Raw genomic sequence first — 26,227 nt, 5'->3', positions numbered from 1 at the left:
CTTGCTGCTTGCCTATCCTTTTCCATGTGATATGCACTGCAGACAGTGAACATACCAGTGGTAGTGGGTCTCCAAATCAACTCTTCAGCTCTACAATATCTACTCATTGGTAAACTACAAATCAACGTAACTTCTTCTTCATTGAAAATTTCTTGTATCAAGTTTTTGTTCCACCCCCCCCCCCCCCCGCTATATCTGAGTCAAAAAGGGCCTCCACCATTGCATCCCTTGGTGATCTAGAACACACCGACTGGACAGCAGGCCGAGGGAGCCATTTATCCTCCCATATTCGCACTACACTCCCATCTCCAATATGCCATATCAATCCCTCTGAAAATAGTTCTCTAACTGCAATTAAACTTCTCCATGCATAAGATGGTCGACTTCCCAATTTTGCAATCAACGGGGATCCCCTAGGAAAATATTTAGCCAGTAGAATACAACCTGCCAAACTCTCCAGATCCTGCAATAATCTCCACCATTGATTTGCTAAAAGAGCTTTATTAAAGCAATGAAGATCTCTAAACCCCATACCCCCTTGAGATTTTGCAAACCCCATTCTCTTCCAACTAATCCAATGAATCTTCCTTTCGTTTACCTTATTACCCCACCAAAATTCCTGCATCAAGGAGTTTAACTTTTTGCATAGGGTTTTAGGTAATAGGAATACGCTCATGCTGTAGGTAGGAATGGCCTGGATCACCGCTTTTAACAATATCTCCTTCCTTGAAAGGAATAAGAATTTAGTCTTCCAATCTAACACCCTCCTCCGGACTCTGTCAATAATATTTATGAAATTCACTTGTACGTGATTTCCCTACTAAAGCTAGTAACCCCAAATATGTGTCGAACCGTTGAGATTCAGGAAGTTCTGTCAACTGAAGAAACCACTCTGGTGATTCCCGACTTGTATTTCGACTAAAGAAAATGTTTTATCTTTGTTTAACCTCTGCCCCGATGTGCTTTCATAGACAACCAAAAGGTCAAACAGGCACTGCCATTCAACTTGATTAACCTTACAAAACAGCAAACTATCATCCGCAAAAAGTAAATGATTCAATTGCGGACCACCTACCGAAGTAGGAACTCCCCTTAGCCGTCCTTGTCTTTTCGCCTTTTGCAATTTTGAACTTAGCACCTTAGCACAAAGGAGAAACAAAAAAGAAGAAAGCTCTATAATTACGATGCATGATAAAGGCACAATTTTTTGGCACAACGTTTTATTTTTTATTTAAAAAAAAAAATTAAAAATATTCTAAAACAATAACATCCTATGTTGTTCTTTATTATTTGGTTTTTTTTTTTTAAAAAAATGATATTTTTCTTCATAAAATGGCCTTTTTTTTGAAAAAAAAATGGTCATTATTATGAAGAAAGGCTATTTTTTTTTAAAGAAAAAAAAAAAGAAAAGAAAAAAAAGGACCACATAGGATGTTATTGCTTAAGCAATTTTTTATTATTTTATTATTATTATTATTATTTTTTAAAAATGACCAGATAAGGAAAAAGTTTGGTTAAAATTATGCCAAAATGTTGTGTTTTTATCATTTCTCTATAATTACTGCTTGTTGGGTTGAGTAATTAATGTTTTTGAGGAGAGAAATGCTAGAATCTTATAAAAACTCCACATTTTGCCCATAAAAGTCTAGCAAAATGCTATATCATTTTTTTTAGGAAAAAAGACAAAACAAAAAGAAGATGATGTGGTATCTTGCCACGTGAACTTTTATGGGCAAAATATGAAGTTTTTATTAGATTCTAGCATATCCCTTTTGAAGAGGTGACATCCACGTCCACCCACCAAACGAGAACACTTGAATCAGCTTTACATAAATCAACAATTATTTTTTTGAGTGACGTTATTATTATTTTTTTGGTTGCCCCATAATACTGAATTTTTTTTCCTAACATAAATCAAGATTTACATTCTATAAATGAAATTTTTTCCCAACTTTTTTTTTTTTTTTTTTTTTGAAACGGAAATTTTTTTCCTAACTGAATATTTCCTAATGTTGTGCATATACACTTGTGAGGTTTGTGTTCTAAAATAGGTGATAATAGCTTAAAAGAAATTTACTAAAATGCAGTAATAATACCTTAAAAGTGTCTATTTTCTCTATTAAAATAACTTTTATCATATTTTATTTTAGATTAATTCTTACATTTGTCATCAAGGGATAACTCAATCAGCTGTGAACCACGACTCATGAAGCGGAGGTTACTACTTTGAATCTCACTCCCCCTTTAAAAAAAAAAAAAATATTTAATTATTAAATGTCAAAAAAAAAAAAATCTTATATTTTATATTTAATTGTAAAATAATATTTAATTATTAAATGTAAGCTTAAAAATATATCATAAATCAAGGAATTGTCTTTTTAGAATTATAAAAATCAAAAGAATAACAATTGGAGCACTACCAAAGCTACAAGACAGAAAGCCAAGCCAAGCAAACAAAGAGCAAGCTAAGCTAAACAAGAAAAAAAGAATGAACAAGGCATGAGAATTGCTTCTTAAAGGCCCTATTTGTTAAACAACATGGCACTGTTCCTTCATTTTAAATAATAAAAAAAAAATTAATAATGATTGGTATATAAAAATGAAAAAAGTAGTATTAACAAGTTAAAAAAAAAAATTGTTTTGTAGTAATTTTTTATTTAAATAGAAGTAAAACGTAAATAATATGATATAAAAAGTGAAAATATTTTTATATTAATTTTTTTTGAAAAAAATGAGATAAATAGTATTTAGGGGAGTTGTGCTATTTGGTACACCACTCAAGAGTTGCCTACGTGTGGGCTCAAAATAAAAGCAAGCCAATTACCGAATGAAGAAGTCAAGCACGTGGGGCCCCATTGAAGGCTAACTAAGAAAGAAAGAAAGGAAAACCAAATAAATAAATAAATAAAAAGAAAAAGGGAGGGGATGAAGGTCGGTAACGGTACATATAGTGGAGTCCAATACGAGGAATGGGCAGATTCAACTAGGGAAAAGGTTCTTTTGGATTTTCCTGTTTGAGCGAGACATCTTAGAGTCTGAATACTACAGATTATAAATCCCATGAATTAAAACAAGTACACATATCACTAATAAAATATTATTTTAAATTAAAAAGGGTGATTGCCCAAATCTCTACCACTCCCATTGGTAGTGTCTCAAGCCACCCCAATGGTCGGGTTGGCAGGGGAAAGTCGGGTCCACCCTGATGGCTCATGGGAGTGGTCTCGCCACCTCATCTTGCAAAATGGAGACAAACCACCCCAAGAGCCTTAGTGGCCTCGGCCACCCCTTTGGGGCAAGGTGGCCTAACACTGCCGGTTCAGGAGCTTTGGCCCTTGGGGTGACCCCACCCCAAGGGCCAACCCATTTTTTTTTTTTTTTTTTAAACTTGGCCCTGGTGGGTTTAGGCCAGGGTGGTCGCCCACTCTCCTTTGCAAGAGGCTGGGGTAACAACCACCCTATAGGCCAGGGTGGTTCAAGCAATTTCTAGCCGCCACTGGGGTGGCTCTCATCACAAAATGGGGTGGTCATCTCCCATGGCGGCCAGCCACCCTTCTTCTTTTCTTTTTTTTTTCTTAATTTTTTTTTTTAAAATTTAAAATAATATTTTATTATTATTTTTATTAGTAGGATATGTGTCCCATTTATGGCCATAGAATTTTTAAGATGAAATCTTAGCCATGAACTGAATATTCTCCGGTCCATAATGAACTGGAGATGATCCTACTCCGGTTTTCTTTGACCCTTTATAAATAGAGCAATAACCTGCACAAGAGAGGGGATATCCTATAGGGGAAAGAAGAGGAGTTGCCGTAGAGAAGAATCAAAGGAGGAAGATTTATTCCTAATATTCGAGTTATTTCTTTTCCATGTCTTTTTATTTATACATTATTAAGTATTTTAATATTATGTAAATATCTAGCTAGGGGTGAAGCCTAGTATTTTTATTATGTGTTCTTGAGACTGTTGTTGTTCTTCACATATCAATGACTGAATTTTGAGGATGCTTTTTAATTTGAGAATAATTTCACGGGACAAGTTTATTTTGACTCATTATGATTTTTGTTTATATGAAATGCTTTCTTTGTTTGATTTGTTATGATTCAGAAATATATTAAGTGCATAATTTATTGTCACATTGTTATTAAAAATCAAATTCTCAACAAAGCCATATTCAGTCTATTTTATATTTGATTGGTGCTTAATTCTTTTATCTTCCAATTAGGAGAATTGAATTTCTACTTAAAATATATGTCTCAAGAATACGTAATATAATGCAAGGTGGATCCCCAAAGCCTTAGTGTTTTTCCCATTAATTTTATCATATCTCACTTTTATTAAATTATTTTAGTTAATTTAATTTTTGGTTTACTTTGGTTATTTTTATCTTAATAGTTTACTGCTTTAATTATTTATTCTGTTTAGATTAGTTGCATTGTTTACTTGCATTGTTTACTTTTTATTTCTCAACGACTGCATCTTTATTGAACTAAATTAGAATTTATTTAGTTAAGATTTAGTTAGTTTTCCTACAATTATACAAGTCCTTGTGGGTTCGACCTCGCACTTGCAACCCTATATTTAAAACGATTCATGCACTTACGAGTACATTTAAAATTTCACAACACGCGGCATCACTTTATTTCATGCCTAGGCGGTAATGCAAACTTTCTTTCTTCACTTCTTACATTATTTGTTACTAAAAATGTAACACTCCAATTTATAAAAATAGTTATTGGTGCTAATAGTTATCTTTGAAAGAAAGCTTAAGTTCACTTACAATTTGATAAATGGATGTCTCTAAAAGTAGAGAATACTAAACCCTAAACTAGAATATGAGATCTAACTAATAACAGATAATGTTGAAGTAGAATATGAACAAAAAATACTGTTAGAATATTTGATCTTATTCTAATTTATTATGTTTCCTTATATATTATAGGGTTTAGTTTAGAGTTTCTTGTCCACTACTTCTTTTCTCTCTATAAATAGAGAGCTATGTAAACATATCAAAATATAGAAGGGAATATATAATGTAGTTTATTATATGCTTCCGTTATCTCTCTTCTCTTTTTTCCTTTCATTTCAATAAATTTAATAATAGGAGAAAGTCTACATACCTTCTCAAACTACTACGTCCTCCAAACTTTCAATTGTGACAATGTTCTCTCCAAACTACCAAAATATTGTCAATATCCTCCAAGGACAAAACTATCCTTAGTAAAATAAAAACAAAAATTACTAAGACTTCTAGGAAAAAACCAAAAACTGAAAAATAAAAAATAAAAAAAATAAAAAAAATTCAAGAGGTGCCCAAATTTAAAAAATTTTCAATTTTTAAATAAAAAATTCCGTTTAAAAAAATAAAAAATTTCGTTTTTTTCTTTTTTTAAAAAAATAGTTTTTCTTTAAATAAAAATTTCCGTTTTTTTTTTTAAAAAAACCTTAATTTTTTTTAAAAAAAATTTCAAATATATAGGGACATTTTTATCTTTTTGCTAGCCTTGAGGGGGACATTGACACTGTTTTGGCAGTTTGAAGAAGACATTGTCACAATTAAAAGTGTAGAGAGACATTGTCAATTGAGTGGTAGTTTGAGGGGAGTATGTGAACTTTGCCATTAATAATATATTTAATAAATGTAATCTCCTAGACTATAAGATAAATATTATCTTGTGGTTCCTCTTGTGACTTATCTTGGTCTTTATCTCCAACAAGTAACATCTTTTTCGTCTCTAATTAATTATATGTAATGTTTTGGTTTACGAGCAAAGAAAAAAAAACTTATATTTGTTGCTAACTTTACAATTATTAGTGACGGATAGCATTTTAGTCGCCAACGAAAATTCATGGTCATTGTTAATAATCATGTAATTATTAGAAATGGCATCATTTCATTTCTAGTAATCTTCAATTTTTTTTTTTTTTTTTTTTTGAATTGTGAATTTTTTGTGAGTGATCGGTGAGACTTTTAGGGAGCGGAGACGTTTTATTTATTTTAAAGTTCTTTCAAGGGTATTAGATTTGAATTTGAGTTGAATAGGGGCTTGTATAAAGAATTAAAATGAAATGTGTCAAGGCTTGACAGGTGACGAGTTACCTTTAAAATAGTAAGACTATAAGAGTCTCAAAGGATCTGTTTTTACCGGATGCTTGCATCCCTTTTATAGAGTTTTCGATATAAGGTTTTCGTATAGGGTTTTCGATAGGGGTGATCATTTATTTATTTATTTATTTTTGATATGTCGGCACAAGAGGGTGGAAGAAGATTCGAACTAGTAACCTCCGCTTCATTAAGCGTGGTCCCAGCCGATTGAACTACCTCTTGAAGACTAAGGGTGATCATTTATCGATTGAATATCTGAGTCACTGATGTCTTAGAATTTGTATCATTTATTTATGGGGATTATGTAGTTATTATCCTTATAATCTTTGTATTTGAGTGATATTCTTACCTGTAGATCTCAATTACATATCCCATATTGGGGTTTAATTTTAAACAATCAGTATTTAAATTGTTTCAAGATAAAGTAAGTTAAGATCATTGCAAATCATACGAGATTCATTCATGATTGTAAAATTATTTTTTCCTTGATTATAAAATTATTGAATTCTTGATTTGACTAATGCATAGACTGCTAATTATAAGAATCAAAATAAAACAGTTTTTTTTTTTTGTTTGAAAAATACATTTTACTCCCTGAACTATCCATCTATTTTCACTTTGACCTCAAATGTTTAAAAAGTGATACTTGACCCTCCAAACTTCCAAATTGTTGTAATTTGACCATTTTGACTTTTTTTTTTTTTTTTTTAACTTAATGCTCCTAAGTTAAAAAAAAAAATAAATAAATAAAAGTAAGGGGTGTCCGATCTGGAGTGGCCGAAGCCACCCCTAGGCCCAACTGAGGTGACCGATCACCCATTAATTTTTAAATTTTTTTTTTAAATTTTTAAATTTAATTTAATTTTTTTTTTTTAAAAAAATAAAACTTGGGATGGGGGGCATTTTGGAAAGAAAAAAAAAAAGTCAGAATTGTAGAATTGCAACAATTTGAAAGTTTGGGGGGGGGGTCAAGTATCACTTTTTAAATATTGGAGGTCAAAGTGTAAATGAGTGGATAGTTCGGGAGTAAAATGTATTTTCATTTTTTCATTTTTGTTAAAAAAATAAAGTTCAATAAAAATTAGTAGTCATTTAGAGTATTCCCAATAGAAGAGTTAAATGTTACTTTTATCTAAAATGACTCTTTAAATGTTTAAAAAACCCCTACATTGGATTATCCAAAAGAAAATGTAAAATAAATATTTGATTGGAAGAGCTAAAAAAAAAAGCTAAATGTAGTAGCACTTTTCAATAGAACTATTTTATTTTTCATCGTTTTTCTCACTTATTTTCTCTTTTTCCAAAATCTTTTCCTACTATTTCTCAGCATGTTCTTTTTTTTTCCAAAACTTTTCTCATTTTTCCTCTCATATGTTCTCTTTTTCTCAAAACTTTTATTGCTTTTAATAATATTTTAATAGAATAGATAGAAATATAGTTAATAAGATGTAGAGACATTTAAAAATAACTTAGCTAAACTAGATAAAAATGAATTTTGAAAAGCCATTTTATAAAAATATATGGCTCCTCCATTAGAAATGCTCTTAGAAAGATTTGATCCCTTTAAAAAAAAAAAAAAAATTATTGCTTTTAATAATATTTTAATAGAATAGATAAAAATATAGTTAATCAGATGTAGAGACATTTAAAAATAACTTAGCTAAATTAGATAAAAATAAATTTTAAAAAGCCATTTTATATAAATATATGGCTCCTCCATTATAAATGCTCTTAGAAAGATTTGATCCCTTTAAAAAAAAAAAGAAAAAAAAGAAAAAGAAAGATTTGATAATGGCCTAATAAATACGAATAAATGTTATTTTATTAATCTTTTTCTTTTGGTATATTTTTGAAAGGAAAAGGTATCAAATGCATTTCCAACTCTGAAAGTTGATTTGATTAAACCACAAAAAGCACATTATTAAGCCGGTTTCTGATAGGCAAACAACACATTTGTTTCTCCCGCATTGCAGCTCCATCGTCCTCCATCAACCGGCGGCGAGCCAGCTTCGGTACCTCTCTCTCTCTCTCTCTCCTCGAAGATAACACTTTCTCCCCTTCTATTTCTTACCTCGTTAAAATTTTCCATTTTGTGTGAAATACTGTGCTCAAGAAAGAAGATCCGTATGTCTTTGCTCATTTTGTTCGTGGTTCAAAGTTGTGTGCTGCTTGTAATTTTAGCTTTTTTGGGAAATGTGTTTGGATTATGAACCTCTCCAGTTATGGGATTTGGGTTCAAGTTTTGTGGGGCCGATGTTGGTTTGGCATTTGGGATTCTAGGGTTTGCTTTGCTTGTGCTAGTTCTTTCAATTTCCTTAAGTGGGTTTCAGTTGGATTTTACTTTAATCTTTGTCTTGTTGTGCTTTTTTGTTCAGTTTAGCCTAATAGGTTCTCTTTGCTTCCCGAAAATATGCATGTTTTTATGAATAGAACGTGGATTTGGTTCCAATTCGGAGAAAATATTTTTCTTCTTAAGCAGAAGGTTTATTGTAAAGTAATCTGAGGACGATTAATGATGTGTTCGATGGCCTAAAATTAGGAGAAAAAGGAAATAAATTTTGTGTTACAACTGTTTGTTGTAGAAGTTGGTTTTCTTAGATTTCAACTAAATAACGTATTAATAACCAACTGTATAGTTTCTGTGCAAATTGAGGCTGCTTCAACTATGACAAATTTTTAAACAATATGACCATTTGGAAAGGACAAATTCTCAAAAATATGATTGTTTGAGAAAGAATAAAGAAATAGTTAAAAGACTGGCCATTACTTATCAACTTTCAGTATACTCCCTATTACTTATCAAAAAAATAAAAATAAATAAGAAATATTTAAAAGAGAACATTTAAATGGAATAGTGGAAGTAGATAGCTAAAATGCTAAGATTGATTGGTGCTTTGAGAATGTGGATAGCTAAAATATAGAAATGTGATTGTTTAGCTATTTTGGCTAGTACATTTGCTGAGGTTTCTGTGAATGCTCTAACAAAGACCGTTGTTTCCCTTCTCTCTTGCAGTCACACCCTCGCTCTCTGTGCAAACTCATTCACCATGACAGTCAGCATATTCGACCACCAGCTCCCCAACGACTCTCACAACCTCTACGATGTGTCGTTCTACACGGACAATATCCATACTCTTGTCACCCAAACCCCTTCCATGGTCAACACTTGGCTCACCGAAACCTACCAAATCTACCAGAGCCGTCCCCACCGCATGATTGTCGGACTTGACGTCGAGTGGCGCCCCAGCTTCAACAGCTACCAGAACCGCGTCGCCACTCTGCAACTCTGCGTTGACGGCCGCTGCCTCATCTTCCAGCTCATCCATGCCCCCTTCATTCCCCCCTCTCTTGTCAACTTTCTGGGCGATGCCAGTTTAACCTTTGTGGGGGTCGGCATAGAGAGCGACGCTGAGAGGCTCTTGGAAGACTATGGGTTGGGAGTGGCCAATGCAGTTGATCTTCGGGTTCTGGCTGCAGAGGAGTTGGGGGGGAGGGAGCTGAGGAATGCTGGGTTGAGGGGCTTGGTCATGGAGGTGCTCGGAAAGGAGCTTACGAAGCCGAAAAGAGTTACGATGAGTAGGTGGGACAATATGTGGCTTACTCATGCTCAGGTGCAGTACGCTTGTCTTGATGCTTTTCTGTCTTTTGAGATTGGGAAGTGTTTAAACGCAGCAGGTTAGGATTATTCTTGGATTTTGGGATGTGGGTTTTGGTGGGTTTCTTGGATGAAAGAGTTTGGACAATATTTGGGATGGTTTTGTGTCTGTGTGAATATTAGTGTGATTTTTCTTTTGTGGGTTTCATGAATATGGAATATGGAACTTGGATGGTGGGCTTTGGAATTTGGATTAGTACGGTGCCATTATGTGTTCCATTTCTTTTTTCTTTCTAGGGATTAAATTGTTTGGTGACATTTCTTTGTCCTTACAAGGTTGAATTACGTTTAGAGTTTTGACTTGTTTGACCATGATTGCATTTTCTGTTTAATCTGAAATGGTATACACATAGAATGAGGATGGTATTTTTGAATTCTGTGAATTTATTAATTGATTTAGTGAGTTGCTATACTGTTATTTGTGGATGAGCATGCATTGGTTGGTGCTCATCCCCATTAGCTGTGCCAATAGTGCAAGAGGTGAATGAAGTCTTGTTGTATGGAGTTGCAGCATGGCAACTATGGTGATCATGGTTTGGATTTGGATGAAGAAGCATGGTGATGGTACCATGGCACATAGAATAAAATAGTGGCAGTGACAAGTGGGCGCAGTTCTGATGTTGGTAGAGAAGGATTGTGATAGTGTTGGTAGTTGGCGGTTGATATGGTTTCATGAGTTTGGACTTAGTCATGCTTTGTATACACAATGTTGGTAGGGACAGGGTTATGGTAGCACTTGCTGTGCTACTTTTAGTATAAACTTTTATTCTGAGCTATTACAGTGTAAACTTTTAGTAAGTTTATTACAGTGCCCAACAACCATTTATTCTGAGCTAAAAATGTGCTTACTATGTGGGAGTCCTCTAGTTAGTGTAAACAAGTTGGATGGGAAATTCCATTAACCAAAGGACTGCAGGGTCTCCTTTAGGTAGATTCAATCAGTTTGAAGTTTTTCAGATTCACTAATCAAATGGCCTCGATGTCATTGATCTTGTTTTCATGGTTTGATCTTTTAAAGATGTGTTCCTATTTGTTTGTAAAGGAATTTGGTTATTATAGTGGGCACTGCAGGCATTTAGTCAAACCAACAGATTAGTGTACATTATTGCATATCAAGAGCCATGGTCTGAATTAGCATTTTGGTTTGAAATGAAGTTTATTTGCTAGTCTAAACCTGTGGGAAGATGTTTGGGAAGCCTAGGGATTTGATCATTGAGGCTGATACGCATAATTTGGCCAATATGCAGAGATTCAAAGGTGGTTTAGAGAAGGGATAGGTAAAGACTCTTTTTTTTGTCTTGTGAATTTAAAGACAGCCTTATGTTGTAGAAAATCATGTTTTTAGCTTTTAATCATTTTAAATTAACAAATGTTGATGCATTATTTGAAGTTGTGTGTGTATCTTGCAAATTTGATGCAAGTCAGGGCATTTATCTTTCCATGAGTTCATGGAGCAAAAGAGGCCGATTAATACCTCCATGTGGTTACTTATCAAAAAAAAAAAAATACCTCCATGTGGTTAATTTATGTGCACGAGCAAAGATATTCAACCAATTTAAATAATGGGAAATTAGGTCATGATTCATGTGTTATTGGTAGTTTTGGTTCTAAAATTACCCCAATTTCTAATTTGATAGGTTTGAGACCTTAGTTTAGGGTCATTCTTAATTTGGGAGTTGTGTTCTTTTCTATCAAACAAATAATAAAAATGATTGTGAAAACAATTATGTACATCATATTAAAAAATAGAAAAAAATAAAGAAGGGATTGTGGTTGGGATCCAACCTAACCACCCTAGCTAGTGGGTGGGTTCGAGCCACTTCTCCAATAGTTCGGGTAGCTCGTAGTTAACCCTTTGTGGCCATCCCCTCTATCAGTGGAACACGAGCAAGGTATAGCTACCAACGGCCACTATCATAGCTAGGTTGGGTACCCCCAACCTCTTTTTTGGCTTTTTTTTTTTTTTTTTTTGTTTAAAAAACTAAAAAATTTATTGACGGGTATAATTATGTTTTCATAGCCATTTTTTATATCTATTTAGCAAAAAGGTTGATGGAGATCTTAAATTTACAGTGGGCCCAAAGGTGGGTCTCAAATTTTTCTATTTAGAAACTAAGATCTTAAGTTAAAATGGCTAAAAATAGAGGGAGACTTTATCGTATTTTTTTTTTTTAAAAAAAAAATCTATAATGGAGTCAACTTAGGGCCTGTTTGGGTGTGTGTGTGAGGAGCTTAAAAGTGCGTTTAACACTCAAAAAGTTTGTTTGAAAAAAAGTACTCGTTTAGTAAAAAAAAATTGAAATCGGTTTTAAGGGTTCAAAAAGCCTAAAAAGACCAAAATACATTTTTTGACAAAAGATTAAAAATAAAACTTTTGCAAAAAAAACGTATTTTAACTTAAAAACTCGATTTATCAAACGCAATCTCCAACAGGCTCTTAGAGAAAAAACAAAATGACGTTAAACAACATTTTTATCAGTAAAAATGACATTTAACATGTTTTTGTCGACCGCGGTAGTTACCTCAAAAATGGTTGGACAAAAAAAAAAAAAAAAAACCAAGGTAATAATACACGTACTTTCACTTATATCAAATTTTTCATACTTATAGGTGGCTTTTAAAACTACAATTAGATTAAAATCCAATAAAAATTCATCTCATATTTAATGATAGTTTTAAAAGAGAAGAATAAGTGTAATATATTACACTTATGAAAAATCATTATGCAATACCAATGTGGGAAAGTGAGCTTAAAGAAGTGAGAGTAAGTGTAATATATGAAAAATCATTATGCAGTACCTTGCTCTTGTGTTCTCTTGTGATAAAGTGACATAGGAGAGACAATGAACTAAATTAAATTCCATGAGAACACTTTATTAGTAGCTAATTACCAAATTCAAATACAAACCAAAATTTCTGAAAACCAATTCTAATAAAGAAAAAAAAGAATAACTAAACTCTTAAACTATCTTTAAACTATAGTAATCAACCTAATTGTAATGTTAAAAAAAGAAAAAGAAAAAAGAATGAACTAAATTAAATTCCATGAGAACATTAGTAGCTAATTACCAAATCTAAATAAAAAAAAAAAAGAAAAAAAAAATGAACTAAATTAAATTCTTTGAGAACATTTGTAGCTAATTACCAAATTCAAATAAAAACCAAAATTTATGAAACTTAATCAATTTACAAACCCATAATAAGAAAATGGAGAAATTAAAGTACCAATTCTAATAAAGAAAAAAAAATCACTAAAACTACCGAATTATAATGCCAAAAAAAAAAAAAAAAACACATTAAAGCTTGAGCGACAAGTCAAGAGCTCCAGAAGTTTCGCATTGCGAAGAAGTACTACTCTGACGATAAATTTCACTGGAAATCGCGTTAGGAAAAGGTCCCATAATTAGAGACATGCCACCATTTGAAGTATTCACATTCAACGGTAAACGCTCATGAATCCTTGCCGCTAAGCATTGTGCTTGATAAATATTAGCCTGGGTTTGCCAGTAACCTTGATACCCGTACCCGAGTCTACCACGTGGACAACCGTTATAGTTCGGCTTATGAATCATCGAGTGCCCCTGAACTCCTAGAGTTTTGCTCACAGATCCATGCAGAGGATTTGCAGCCAAAACCGGATACGGGAACGACGACGTATGATCTATATGTTCAAAACCTGCAGGAGAAATATATATTAATTTATCCTTCTTCTTTGCGGCTCGCTCGTGCTTGTGGGCGTTTTGATGGCCTCCAAGCGCTTGTGAATTGGAAAACTTCTTGTTGCAGTACTTGCAAGAGAAAGACCGCTTCTCCGGCGGCGGTGGCCGAATGGTTACCGCCGCCTCCTGCAAACAATCAAACAGATTGAGTGCAAGAATGGGTGGCCCAGTGGGGGGAGTTTCCTGTACAACTCCTTGCATGATCTCGTTGTTTTCTTTGGCTGAGATATCTTCTCGAGAGGGCGACGACGTCGTCATTGTGGAGCTTCAAAAGAGTTGGTTCTAGGGTTTGAGAGAGAAAAGAGGGATGCACGGTATTAATGGGGGACAGAAGCCGGCCGATCTGATATCTTCCGTGCATGGAATGATATCTCTTGTGAAGATACTGCATGTTCTTAAGCAGGAAATGTAATAATTGTAACAAGATAAGCCCTCTATGTCTTTGACTTTACAACACAATCGTACCTTTCTTGTACTAATTAAGGTTATGGATCTCGTGTTTTAAATGATAAAGAATAACTTGGATGTGGTTATGATACAAATTTATTGTTTTTTTAGTACCTTCCAATGATATATTGACACATCAGCTTAGTACAACTTAAGAAAAGTAAACAAATGCACATGATCGCATCTAAATCTATTAAAAAAAATAAATCTCACCTTACATATATGGATGTGTTTGTTTTCTTTTCTTAACTTGTACTAAACTGAAGTGTCAATCTCTTGTTGGAGGGCATAACCCCATAGAAGCAACTCTCTAAATAATAATAAGGAGATTGTAAGATGCGCTTTGGTGCCTGAGCAAGCGAACAAAGCTACATAGGTGAGCTCTCAAGCTTAATTAAGTAGAAGAACACCTTTCACATATCCTTGCCGGGCCGATCCACCAATTACTGACTAAGGGTTCTTATACAGGAAAAAAAAAAAAAAACAAAGAAAAAAAAAAGATGATAAAATTAGAGTTTGAGACTTAGAGATCATAGTTTGATTCTTTCTGTTGAGGAAATTATTAATTGTATCATACAATAGCATTTAATATTTCCTATATAAAACAAGTATAATTTAATATCCTACTATGCTTCTATGAAAGTAAATATGCTAGGCATAAACCAATAGCTAGCGACTCCTTTTCCCTAAATGGAAAGTATGTTCAAGAATAAATGTCAGAAGATGCATGGCATTTAATATTGCTACATGTTTAAATTAATTTGCTTCAATGTCTCTCCAATCTAAATTGATTATTTTTTCTATTAAAATTTGAACCAATAATATTATTGGTGTCCTTCCATGAATTAACCACGATGGTTGTAAGTTGTAACTCGTCAATTTGTTCCGTGAACAATTAATATTTAAAGAGTGTTTTAAATAATAAATGCTGAGGAATTTTATTTTATATATATATATAAGGAATTTTATGAGGTAATTACCTTTTGTCTTCATGAACTACAATGCCTTAGTACTTTTCACCCATGAACTACCAACTATGACACCTTACATACCCCATCAAACTACCATCTTATGACAAAAAGCATCATTCCGTCAGTTAAAATGGTTAAAATTGAAGGTCAACGCTCATGTGCAAGTCATATGCCATTTTAAATTTTTTTTTCTTCTACTTTTGCCCTCACTTTAGACCCAAAAAATGACGTTTATACCCTCCTAAACCCTAATCCAACACATAAAAACAATTTAAAATGAGGGCAAAAGTGGAAGAAAAAAATTTTAAAATGGCACATGACTTGCACATGACCATTGACTGTCAATTTTAACCTCACTCTTTAACTGACGGAATGAGGTTTTTTGTCATAAGATGGTAGTTTGGTGGGGTCACATGTCATAGTTGATAGTTTATGAGAAAAAATGCCAAAACGCTATAGTTCATGAGGTCAAAAAGTAATTACCCCGAATTTTATTTTTAATATATATGTATATATACACACACTCATACACTACTACAACTTCTATACTTACTTGTATGTAATATGTTCAGTTCAATTATGCTATTAGCTTATATATTCGTGCTCTTCTACAAACATTACACGTACGTGATTTAACGCCCGTCATATATAATTGTTCCATCGCTTTAGATTATGTTACAAATTCCTCAATAATTTCTTCAAAAAATAAAGAATTAAGTTTATTTGGTTTGAAAGTCAACTATTTAGACGAAAAAAAGAAAATAAAACCTAGAGTATATATTTCAATTATAGAGTTACTTGACTTGTAAAAAAAAAGCTATTGAGTTGTGAATTGGATTCTGCCAAACTTCGAAGTCTACGGCCATCAAATTCTTGTTACAGTAATTCTTTAAACTTTAATAATTTAATCAATTTCTTAGTTATTTGTTTTGAACTTTTGAGGGAGTGAGAGGTGTACGGTGAAAATATTGGTCAAAGCCAAAAATTATCCATTAAAATAAATTGTAAGTTACATTTATATGTTTAGAAAATAATATTTTTTGTTGAATTATTTACTTGATTGGTAATTTATAATTTTTACATTAATTTTTGGCTTAAGTTTAAAGAAAATTGTTTATTCTAAACTAAAATTCTGGCTTCGCCATTGATCAAAACTCTCTGTTTTAATAACAATAGTTTGTGTGGACAAAAACGCGACTTGCTAAGTGGCACCGTTTTGTTGGCGCGTTGGTTTTTTTATTTTTATTATTATTTTTTTTATTGGTTTGGTTTTTATCTTTAGTCTTTAGTTGCTACTTGTAGTTGCGTGTTTCAAAGTTACCATTCCTCTTTCTTTTTCTTTTTTTTTTTTTAGTGAAAAAGGTTGCAACTTATGATTCCTTCTGCTAACTTTTTTTTTTTTTTTTTTTTTTTAAATGAAAAAAGTTGAAACTTTTCAGGGTACATCTCTCAATTGTTGAACAGAGAAATTCGACAGACTCAAACTTTTCCAAATTGCAAATCTATGTGGACTGTGGTATATTGTTGAAATGATTTAATCTTTATTATCTCTATATTTAGCTTCATGTAATTGTTATCTTTATCTTTAGTTTCATGTAATTTCTATCAATAGCTCATACGGTACTATAAGATGGGAGGAAATAGTCCAAATGCAGCAATTATTTTGTGATGTTATTTTGGCATATTTTAATTTTGATTTATTATTTGTTAATGACATAGATATAATTTTACATTAAAAAAAAAAAGAAAAAGGAATGGATATCATTGTGGGCAATTCCTCTCAAAATGTGAATTCCCAAACAGATTGGACACCTCAAGTTGGTATGGAATTTGATATTCCAAAGGATGCATGGAAGCATTAGGAAAATTATGAAAAGCAAATGGGTTTTGGTTTGAGAAAACAATTTGAAAATAAAAGTTCGTTAGATGGAAAATTAACAACAAAGGGATTTGTTTGTTGTATGGAGGGTGTTTGAAGAGTAGATAAGCGAAATCTTCTTTACACTTGTCATCGAGATGATACAAGGACTGGTTGTTCTGTACGATTGTCGGTTTCATTAATAGGAGAGACTGAAAAGTACAAGGTTTATGATTTTATAGTTGAACATAATCATATTCTGCATCTTGAAGAAATCACTTATATGATGAGGTCGCATCGTAAAATGTCAGAAGTTCAAACATCTGAAATTGATTTGGCATGTGCTTCTGGAATCTCTCCTAAGGCAAAACATGATGCGTTGATGAGTAGAAAGGCTGGTGAGAGGGCAAATATTGGATATACTGAGCTCGATCAAAAAAATTATCTTCGAACGAGATGACAAATGAACTTAATATATGGTGAAGCAGGTAGCTTATTGAAGTACTTCTAGGAACAAATTAATAAAAATCCATTATTTCATTATGCAGTCCAATTAGATACCAAAGAAAAAATTATTAACATTTTTTGGGCTGATGCAAGAATGATCGATGACTCTGTCTATTTTGGTGACATGATGGCTTTTGATACTACATATGACACTACTAAAGAATTGAGACCCCTGGTTGTATTTATTGGTTTAAATCACCACAGAGGGGTTGTGATTTTTTGGGCTGAACTTCTATATGATAAAATCGTAGAGTCATTCAAATGGCTTTTTAAAAGTTTCTTAGATGCACACGCAGGTAAAAAGCCTTGAACAATCTTTATAAATCAAGATGCTGCAATGGCAAAGACATTAACTGAGGTGATGCCAAACGCCTGGCATGGATTATGTACTTGGCACATAATGCAAAATGGCATCAAGCATTTGGGGAATTTCATGAGAGATGGTTCTCATTTTCTACGAGACTTTAAATCTTGTATGTTTGAATATGATGATGAGACTGAATTTGAAAATGCTTGGGACAAAATGATTTAAAAGTACAACGTCGGGTCAATTAGTTGGTTGGACGATATATACAAATTGAAGACAAAATAGGCCAAATGTCACATGCATGAAGAATGCCTTTACTCTTGGAGTGCAAAGTAGTCAACTTAGCAAGAGCTTGAATGGTGACTTGAAAGCTTACTTAAAATCAAATTTGAGTATAGTTGAATTTTTTTCAACATTTTGAGTGGGTGATAGAACAAAAGCGACATAAGGAATTTGAGGTTGAATTTAATGCTCAAGAAAAATTGCCTACTTTGGGATTAAAGAATTCTCCCTTATTGAAGCAGGCAAGACAAACATATACTCTTGTGATATTTAAAAATTTTCATGATGAGTATGATTATGCATCAACAACGATAATAAAATACCGCAATGACAACCGGCTAGTGCATGAATATATTGTTGGGTTTTTCAATGAAAGTAAAGAGTACAAAGTAGTTTGCGACCATGTCAATAAGATAATTTCATGTAGTTGCAGAAAGTTCGAAATATTTGGGATTTTGTGTTGTCATACTTTAAAATTTTTTGACGTAATTGATATAATTCCCGGGGGGGTGGGTTTGGGATTCAAATCAATAGCTGATTTTAATAGCTCTTTGTGAGCTAAATTGAGTTGGCAACTTTTGAACGGTCAATCGGTTCTTTGGGTGAATTGTCTAAAAACAAAGTATTTGAATAATTCTAGTTTCTTGGCAGTTCCTCCGAAACTGGAGCTTTTTACATTTGAGAAGGGATCCTCAAACATAGACCTATTGCTGATAAAGGGGCTTGTCCTGCCATCTCTGTAGGGTACCATATTGATATGTGGTCTAATCCTTGGATTCCAACTCTCCCTTCTTATAATCCTACCCCAAATCCAGCCTTGATCTCCCCTCCTAATATGCAAATTTCGGATTTGATCATTCCTTCATCTAGGAGTTGGAATACTAGCTTGGTATATTATCTTTTTGATAGTTCTTCTGCAGAACAAGTTCTTAACATTCACTAACCTCAAAGAACAACTACAAACAAATGGATTTGGGTTCCTGCCCCTTCGGGTAGATTTTCAGTCAAGTCTGCTCATGAGGAGATCATTAATTCTACCACCAAGGGTGGTAATGGTTTCAAGAGAATCTCCATGAGGTTGGGCATGTACTAGGGTCTAAGTTCGACTCTTACAATGGGAATCTCTTAACCTATTAGTGTTAGCCACCTTGAGTCTTATTGATACCCTGATGGGACGAGTGTTAAGTTATGGCTCGGTCAGTCTTGAGGGAGCGCTTGCGGTTCCCACCGTTTAGGCCCCTCCTGAGCCGTGCCCCGCAGGTTGGTACTACTATAGTCACGCCTAAGTAGGATAGCTACAATTAGCTTCCCCCTCCAACCTTGTTGACCAAAAAAAAAAAAAAAATCATCATTAATTCTACTCCTCTCAAGGTGGCTTCTCTATTTCCTGCTTATTTGGAAAAGTTATAGAGTTTAAAGATTCAACATAGGCTTACCTCATGTGGAAAATTGCTTGGGATATTCTCCCAAATTTCTCAAATCTGAGTAGATTCATTTATGATGATAAGCAAGAAAGATGGCACTGTCCTGTTTGCAAAGGCGCAATAGAAACAACTCAACACACTATGTTGAATTGTCTCATTTCCAAAATAGTTTGGAGGAGCATCAAATGACAAGTGTTTTCTCGATTAAGAGTCTGTTTGAAATTGCATTTGAAAAATAGAACTTTTAAGTCAAAAAGTACTTTTGGGCAAAAGCTTCATTTTTAAGCTTTTGCCAAAAGTGCATTTTTACCATTGGACCTTTAAAAGCACTATTAATTTTTTTTTACCAAATTAATTTTTTTTTTTTTTTTTTCAAACGGATTTTTTGAGTGTTAAACACACTTTTAGACGGCCCTAAACCTATCTCAAATTAGAACAAAGCCATTTAGAGCCTTAGCTAGGGGGTGGTGATTCTATGTGTATGTCCATTTGGTGAGCTCGGTCCATGGTCAGGGCTGAGTTTACTTTGGGCCTGTGTATCTTTGGGTTGGGCCCCTTAGGCCTAAGAATAATTTAGTCCTTCCAAGATTGGTAAGTGATGAATCTCAGAAAGATGGGCAAGGGCATCTTTTTGTGTGATCACTGTGAATGAAATAATCAAGGCCTTGAAAGGAAGTTTGGGCATATATCTATATAAATATTTGTTGTGGATCATAAAAATTAGGGTTCATTTTAGAACTGTTGACGGAGTTAACCAAGTTTTCTCTATAGGATGATCTGAGTTCTCTAATTCATTACGTTGTGCGTGGTTCTAATTTGGTCACAGTTATCTACTCAAAACAACAAATAATAGGAAATGACAATTATATTTTCATATGATTTTTATTATTTATTTGACACAAGAATATAGAAAAATCTCAGATTTAAAATGATTGTAAACACAAATCTTAAATTTGCAAATTGAAAATTGGGATGTAAAATTCGAAATCAAGTGAAGCATAATATTTTCCCTAATAAATTGCATCTTAAAAAAATGAGAAATAATGGTTTACAAAATGATTGTAAACGACCCAATGCTTAATGCAAATTCAGTAGTAGGAAATTTAGTAGATCCTCTCTGCAGTAGATACCGGACGCAGGAAGACAACAATTACAGTGATGTTGTCTTTGCTGCCTCGCTCTGCAGCCTCCGTTGCCAACCGTTTGGCGCACATTCCAGGCTCTTTTACGGTGTCCCTAATTATGCTTATAACATCTGTGTTGCTCACAACGTCCCACAGCCCATCGCTGCCCATTATCTGTTAACCAATCACTCCAACAATTAACAAAATTATGAAATGTTCATGGAGTTCAATTCTATCAAACCAATTTTCTCAAGAAGTTTAGCATCTAAAAGATGTCACAAAACAGAAGAAAAGAAAAAAGAAGAGTTTTCCCAATCCTAGAAACTTCATGCAACTTTTCATTTCTACCATGGTTCTGTGCTTTTCTAGACTCTATTTACCAAAAGAATGCAGTCAGGCAAAAGATGGTACATGCAGGGTCATCCTACAGTGTGTCTTCTACCTGAGAGGGTTCACTTGGATAGAATCCTAAGCTCCGTTAGCGGAAAACATTTTCTCGAAAACATTTTTCGGTCTTCGACAATTCTTGCATGGAGTGGCTAGTGATTATTGCAAATTAATGTTTTGATGGTAGGATCAGACCTGGTGAGGCCTAGTGCTTTGCAAATTGGATATTAAGAAGGCTTACGATCATGTGAATTAGGAGTTTTTATTAGGGCTGAAATGGCGCTCTTGGATAGCACATTAAATTTTTTAGTGTGCTTTTCTGTTTTGGTGAATGGCAATCTGTCCGCATTCTTCAGTAGTTCGCGTGATCTGAGGTATGGAGATCCTTTGTTGCCTTTGTTGTTTGTTATCGTTATGGAGGCTTTAAGTAAAATGCTATCTGCAACTGTTAATGGTGGTCTTATTTCTCGCTTTTCTGTGAGGTTTGGGGACTTTGATGTGCTTAACATATTCAACATTCTATTTGTGGATACTACATTGATATTTTGTGGGACAAAAGGAAGCTTCACCTGATCTTTCACTAGGAAATCGAGTGACATTTAAGTCTCCTCCAATGCACCACAACAAGTTCCACCAACTACGTAAGCCAGCCAAATCCTCCCATAAATACCTTCTATCATAATCAGAATTAGGCCCATAAACTCTCGCAAAAGCCTAGAGAAGCCATCTTCAACGTTTCTAAACAAGCAAGCAACAATAAACTCCCCCACACAGTCTTCGATCTTTTCCACTAATCCTCGTGTTGACATCCCCAAAAACTACACACAACACTACTAGAGATGAGCTCCAGTTTTAGATTCCTACAAACAAATAATATTCGGCCTTCAACTGTCTAAGCAGATTTCTGACTCTCAAGCGCTTGTGTCCCTAATTTAACCATCACACATTCAATGATAACAACTTAGGCTTCACAATAACCACACACAGACCTCCTTTGACTCTGCCACAGATAGCATTGCCACAGGTCAAGTCATAGTTAATGGAACAAGATAACCTTCTTAATTCTCTACTACCTTTTTTACCCAAATTGGAACTATAGGCCGTCTCCTTAGGAGAGTTGTGTGCTTAGGCCGTAAACAAGGCAAAGAGCTCCTCTTCAAAACCCTTGCACGGTCCCGCCCCACAAAATGAAGAATTTCCCTCATTGTCTATAAAACGCAGGTTGACGGCTGTCCCTGCACTTTCCTTTTTAGTAAAAGTGGGACAAGATCTCAATCGAATGCGCTCCTCCTCAGAGAACACTTCCACATCCAAGCATGGCTGAGTTACATTAACAAGAGCATCACTCTTAACCACACCATCCGCATCACACTCATCCATCTCAAAAGAATCAATCCCTTTCCCCTTATCTACACTAGCTCTACCACCTCCCCCCACGTTGCAACTCTTCTAAGGAAGAAGGCAAAACTCCTCTAAGGAAGAGGGAGACGAGGAAATAAAGAAATCCAACAATGGAATCTGCTTTCCCCCTTTAGCAACAAAAGCCCACTCTAGAGTTGCCGATAAAGAGCCCAAACCAAGGGCAAACTTCATCTCTGATGTTCTTTTTTTTTTGATAGGTAACTTCATCTCTGATGTTCTAGGACTAACTTGGCCTTGAAATCCACATTTCTAAAGCAAATAGAATCTGTCAATACCTTCATTAGGGTCTACTTGCCAGACCAGATGAGGCACACATCCAGATGTACAAACATTGCCACCAAAGTTCAAATCAGAGAGCTCATGAAGTACAGTGACCAACTCAACCTCATCACCGACAAATTCTGAAGGAGGGGGAAGAGCCAGGTGCTGCGACCAGATCACTGAAGGCTCCACTGTGAATGGAAGGTTATCGGCTAGCATAGACGCATTGCTTGCAGCCCTCAAAACAGTCTGCACATCATCAATCTGGGTATCGAAAGCTGTCAGCGAGTCTATCGGAGGACCACTAGGCGAGGCGAAGCTCAAAACTGCAAGAGCCACATCTAATCTCTCTAAACCCACTACCACAACTGGGTCTTGACCCAGAGAAGATGCCTCCCCCCCCCAACCCCAACCCGTGTCTTCATAGGCCACTTAAAATTGGCTTGACATGAAACACATGTTTCACTTGCAGGGGAGGAAGGTCTTTTATATATATATATATATATAAAATATCTGGGATACTACCTTTCTCCTTCGAAAATGGACTTTGCTTAGGGGAAATTAACATGGGTTGGGCCTTTCTACAACGTCCTTATCTCTTATGATGGCACTCCCTTTCCCTGGAAGAGTATTTGGCAAACTAAGGTCCCCTTGAGAGCAACTTTCTTTGCTTGGTTGGCCGCCCTAGGGAAGATTCTCATCGTAAATAACATTAGGAAGCGGCATGTCATTGTGATTGACTAGTGTTGTATGTGTAAGAGGAGTGGGAAGTCTGTTGATAATCGTCTTATCCATTGTGAGGTTGCTAGTGCCATATGGCGTGTTATTTTCAATTGTGTTGGGTTGACTTGGGTTATGCCTAGATGAATAGTGGACCTGTTTACTTGTTGGAGAGGGTTATTTGGCAGTCCTCTGAGTGTAGCAATATGGAAGATAGTGCCGTCATGCCTTTTGTAGTGTCTATAGCAAGAAAAGAATTATAGAAGTTTTGAAGACAATGGTGGAACTAAAGTCTTTCTTCTTCAATACTCTTTATCTTTGGATAGCTGCACTAGACTATCCTTTGTTTGGTTTTCATAATTTTCTTGGTCTTTTCTCTTTCTAACTCGATGTTTCTCTTGCATACTTCATGTGTACTTGGATTGTGCATTTTTGCACTTTTTCATGATATTTTGATGATTTATGAATAAATAAATTATCTAGCCAATATGAGGATATTGAAAATGTTTAGCATCCTTGAGTAAGGACAACTAGAAAAGGGAACTCTTACCCAAACCTCCTGTTATTTATCTCAATGCATTTTTACGAAGTTGTACATGCTCAATAAGAGTTTCTTGCCCTTTCATTTTTCCATTTTCCCACTTAAAAGCTATCGATGTATTCAACATGTTGGAGATGGAAACTATCTATGATTTGGTCCTCCTTGATTTATTCTGATTTGATCTTATTGTAATATGTCATTTTTTCTTTCCATATTAGTTCCTAGATTTCTTGTATATAACCTATGAAATTGCATGGAAATAAAAATAATCAAGAAATAAGTCAATAAGAATATTTTTTTCTCCTATTCTATTTTTCTACACAACAATCAAGCCATAAAGTTCAAATTCCATGCATGATTAAACAAGTACCAGGTAAATCACCATTCATCAAAATAAAGGTCTTTACCAGGAATTCATCCTCTCCAGACAAATTAGTTTCAATTATCTCAGGTTCTGCAGTTACAGCAGGCTTCAGATCATCGTCACCAATGGAGCGAGTGACCTGTTAAGAAGGACAGGATTAGCGATTCAACCACTAACCATCAACAGAAAACGTTATAGTACAAGATTGTTAAAAGAAAAGAGTTTATTAATTGAATATGTTTCGCACAGCCATAAAGAATTCTTCAATAGGATTTGGTTTTCTGAGATTTAATCATCAACAACTTGAAGAGTCTTTATGTCAGGGCTTTTTACAACACGTTGGGGGCACCACCTTAATCCTGTTACACCAATACATATAGATACAATAATAATATATTACTACTCACTCTTGTTACTATTACCCAATATAAGAGTTGACCAGTTAACCAACTTCAAAACACAGACACAAATATGTCAACAAATCTCTCCCTTCACCTGTGAGTCTTCTAAACCACATCAAGCATTTTGTCTATACTTCCCCTTGGATGAAAGCCGTTTTCTAAACAATCTAAGTACAATGGATCATCATCAGGTCCAATAATCACCATTTAGAGTGCCTGCCCTCAACCGTGAGTGGAGTTAACACAAGAGTCACCTTGCATAACTATGGGAGCCACCAACAGACAAGCACAATTGCTTTTACTCAAAACAATTGGCGGATCTAGTGTGTAAATAACCATTGCTCTACCATGAGAGCCACTAACAAGACACATAATCACATTGAACACTTGTTCTGTCTAAACATACCACTTGTTGGGATCTTGAATCCATGAGAGTTGAACATTAACACCTAGAGGAATTTTCATTTGAGGCTTTGACAAACTTGTTGGGACCACTTTAATCTGAAAGTTTCAGCCAACAGATTTGGACTCAACAATGTTATATTAACCACTTACTCTTTTCATTACTACCAAATATGGGACTCAACCACTTAATCAATCATACCACTCACATGAATATTCCAACAACAATCTATAATTGTCTCCCTTGGAGTGTTTCCTTCTTCCCTAAATGACAAAATGATTGACAACCAGTACCATAAAATAGTTATAGGAACCTCACCCTTCGAACAAGAAGTCTGTTTTTGATATAGACAAGAAACTTTTCCCATATGGATTTCCTAGAAATATTTTAGTTATGTTTTAAAAACGGACAGTAAATATAATGTCCCTTACAAGGTAAATAATATCGGATAGGCCAACAAATTAACGAAAACCATAGCACTAGAGTACCAGCCAGCAAACAATTGCAATGCCCAAATTTATAACATTGTGCTAGAAAATTATAAGTCCAAGGTTGGAATTGAATAATCTTTCTCCTTGGTAGTAGTGATGTAGGCTTTATGTTAAGAAGAAATAAGAAGAGGAAAGGGGCAAAAAGTAAGATAACAGAAGGGAAAGTGGCTGTTTTGTGTTTCAGCCCCTAACCTTGTTCTTATTAATTAAATAAGAACCAAAATGAAAACCACAAAAATTGCTTGCTCCATTGTACGTGTTATTTTTACCCTTATTACCTTTCCCCAAACAAAATGACCAGAACTAATGTTGAAGCAGGAAGGTTATAGGTTATACACCACAAAGCATATTACCACTACAAACTTCTTCGAAGCCAATCAAGCTTTCACATCAAAGGTTTTTTTTAATCTTTTTTCCTTTTTCTTGTCAAGCAAGTTAAGCATTGGTTAAGAACATATTATCATTCATATCAAGTACTGCATACTAACTCGAAACAAGGGTCCTTAAAGAACACTCCATAACCAGAAAATATAACAGATGTTTATAAAGTCATGGAAGAAAAGATAATTTTTTTTTTTTTGATAAATAAGTGATTCATTGAAAAGCGTAAAAGGGGCAACCCTAGTACACATGAAGTATATAAAAAAAAGCCACACTAATGAGAGAAAGAGGAACATAAAGATAAAAATTGAGACATAGTGAAAAATTGAGGCAGTCCTCAAGAGATAGCTCAATCGGCTAGGACCACCCCTAATGAAGCCGAGGTCAATAGTTCGAATCCCCCTCCCCCTCTTGTGCGGACATGTCAAAAAAAAAAAAAAAAGCGTTGGCCCAATG

At 34.4% G+C, this 26,227-nt stretch overlaps 3 protein-coding genes across 3 annotated transcripts in view; 1 reads left to right on the top strand and 2 right to left on the bottom strand.

Moving 5' to 3' along the window:
* Positions 1-7,997: 7,997 nt before the first annotated feature.
* On the top strand, positions 7,998-10,052 carry LOC132192207 (3'-5' exonuclease-like). The gene is made up of 2 exons (XM_059607480.1): positions 7,998-8,118; positions 9,120-10,052. Exon 2 carries the CDS (start codon positions 9,154-9,156, stop codon positions 9,784-9,786), a length of 633 nt encoding a protein of 210 aa, XP_059463463.1. The 5' UTR covers positions 7,998-8,118; positions 9,120-9,153; the 3' UTR covers positions 9,787-10,052.
* A 3,005-nt stretch (positions 10,053-13,057) lies between these two features.
* Positions 13,058-13,738, bottom strand: LOC132162271 (zinc finger protein 1-like). Its single transcript, XM_059572529.1, has one exon. It carries the CDS (start codon positions 13,736-13,738, stop codon positions 13,058-13,060), a length of 681 nt encoding a protein of 226 aa, XP_059428512.1.
* A 6,467-nt stretch (positions 13,739-20,205) lies between these two features.
* LOC132191452 (protein kinase and PP2C-like domain-containing protein) overlaps positions 20,206-26,227 on the bottom strand; it is a 30,810-nt gene continuing 24,788 nt past the window's right edge. Inside the window, exons 11-12 of the mRNA XM_059606468.1 lie at positions 24,139-24,234; positions 20,206-20,574 (exon numbers count right to left, since the gene is read on the bottom strand). Of these exons, the coding sequence (XP_059462451.1) occupies positions 20,380-20,574; positions 24,139-24,234 (291 nt within the window). The 3' untranslated portion in view covers positions 20,206-20,379. The remainder of the gene's footprint in view (positions 20,575-24,138; positions 24,235-26,227) is intronic.

This window comes from Corylus avellana, chromosome ca9 (assembly GCF_901000735.1).
Source record: "Corylus avellana chromosome ca9, CavTom2PMs-1.0".
Classification (NCBI taxonomy): domain Eukaryota; kingdom Viridiplantae; phylum Streptophyta; class Magnoliopsida; order Fagales; family Betulaceae; genus Corylus; species Corylus avellana.
Note: the sequence above shows the minus strand (reverse complement) of the source record. Positions and strands in the feature narration are given on the sequence as shown.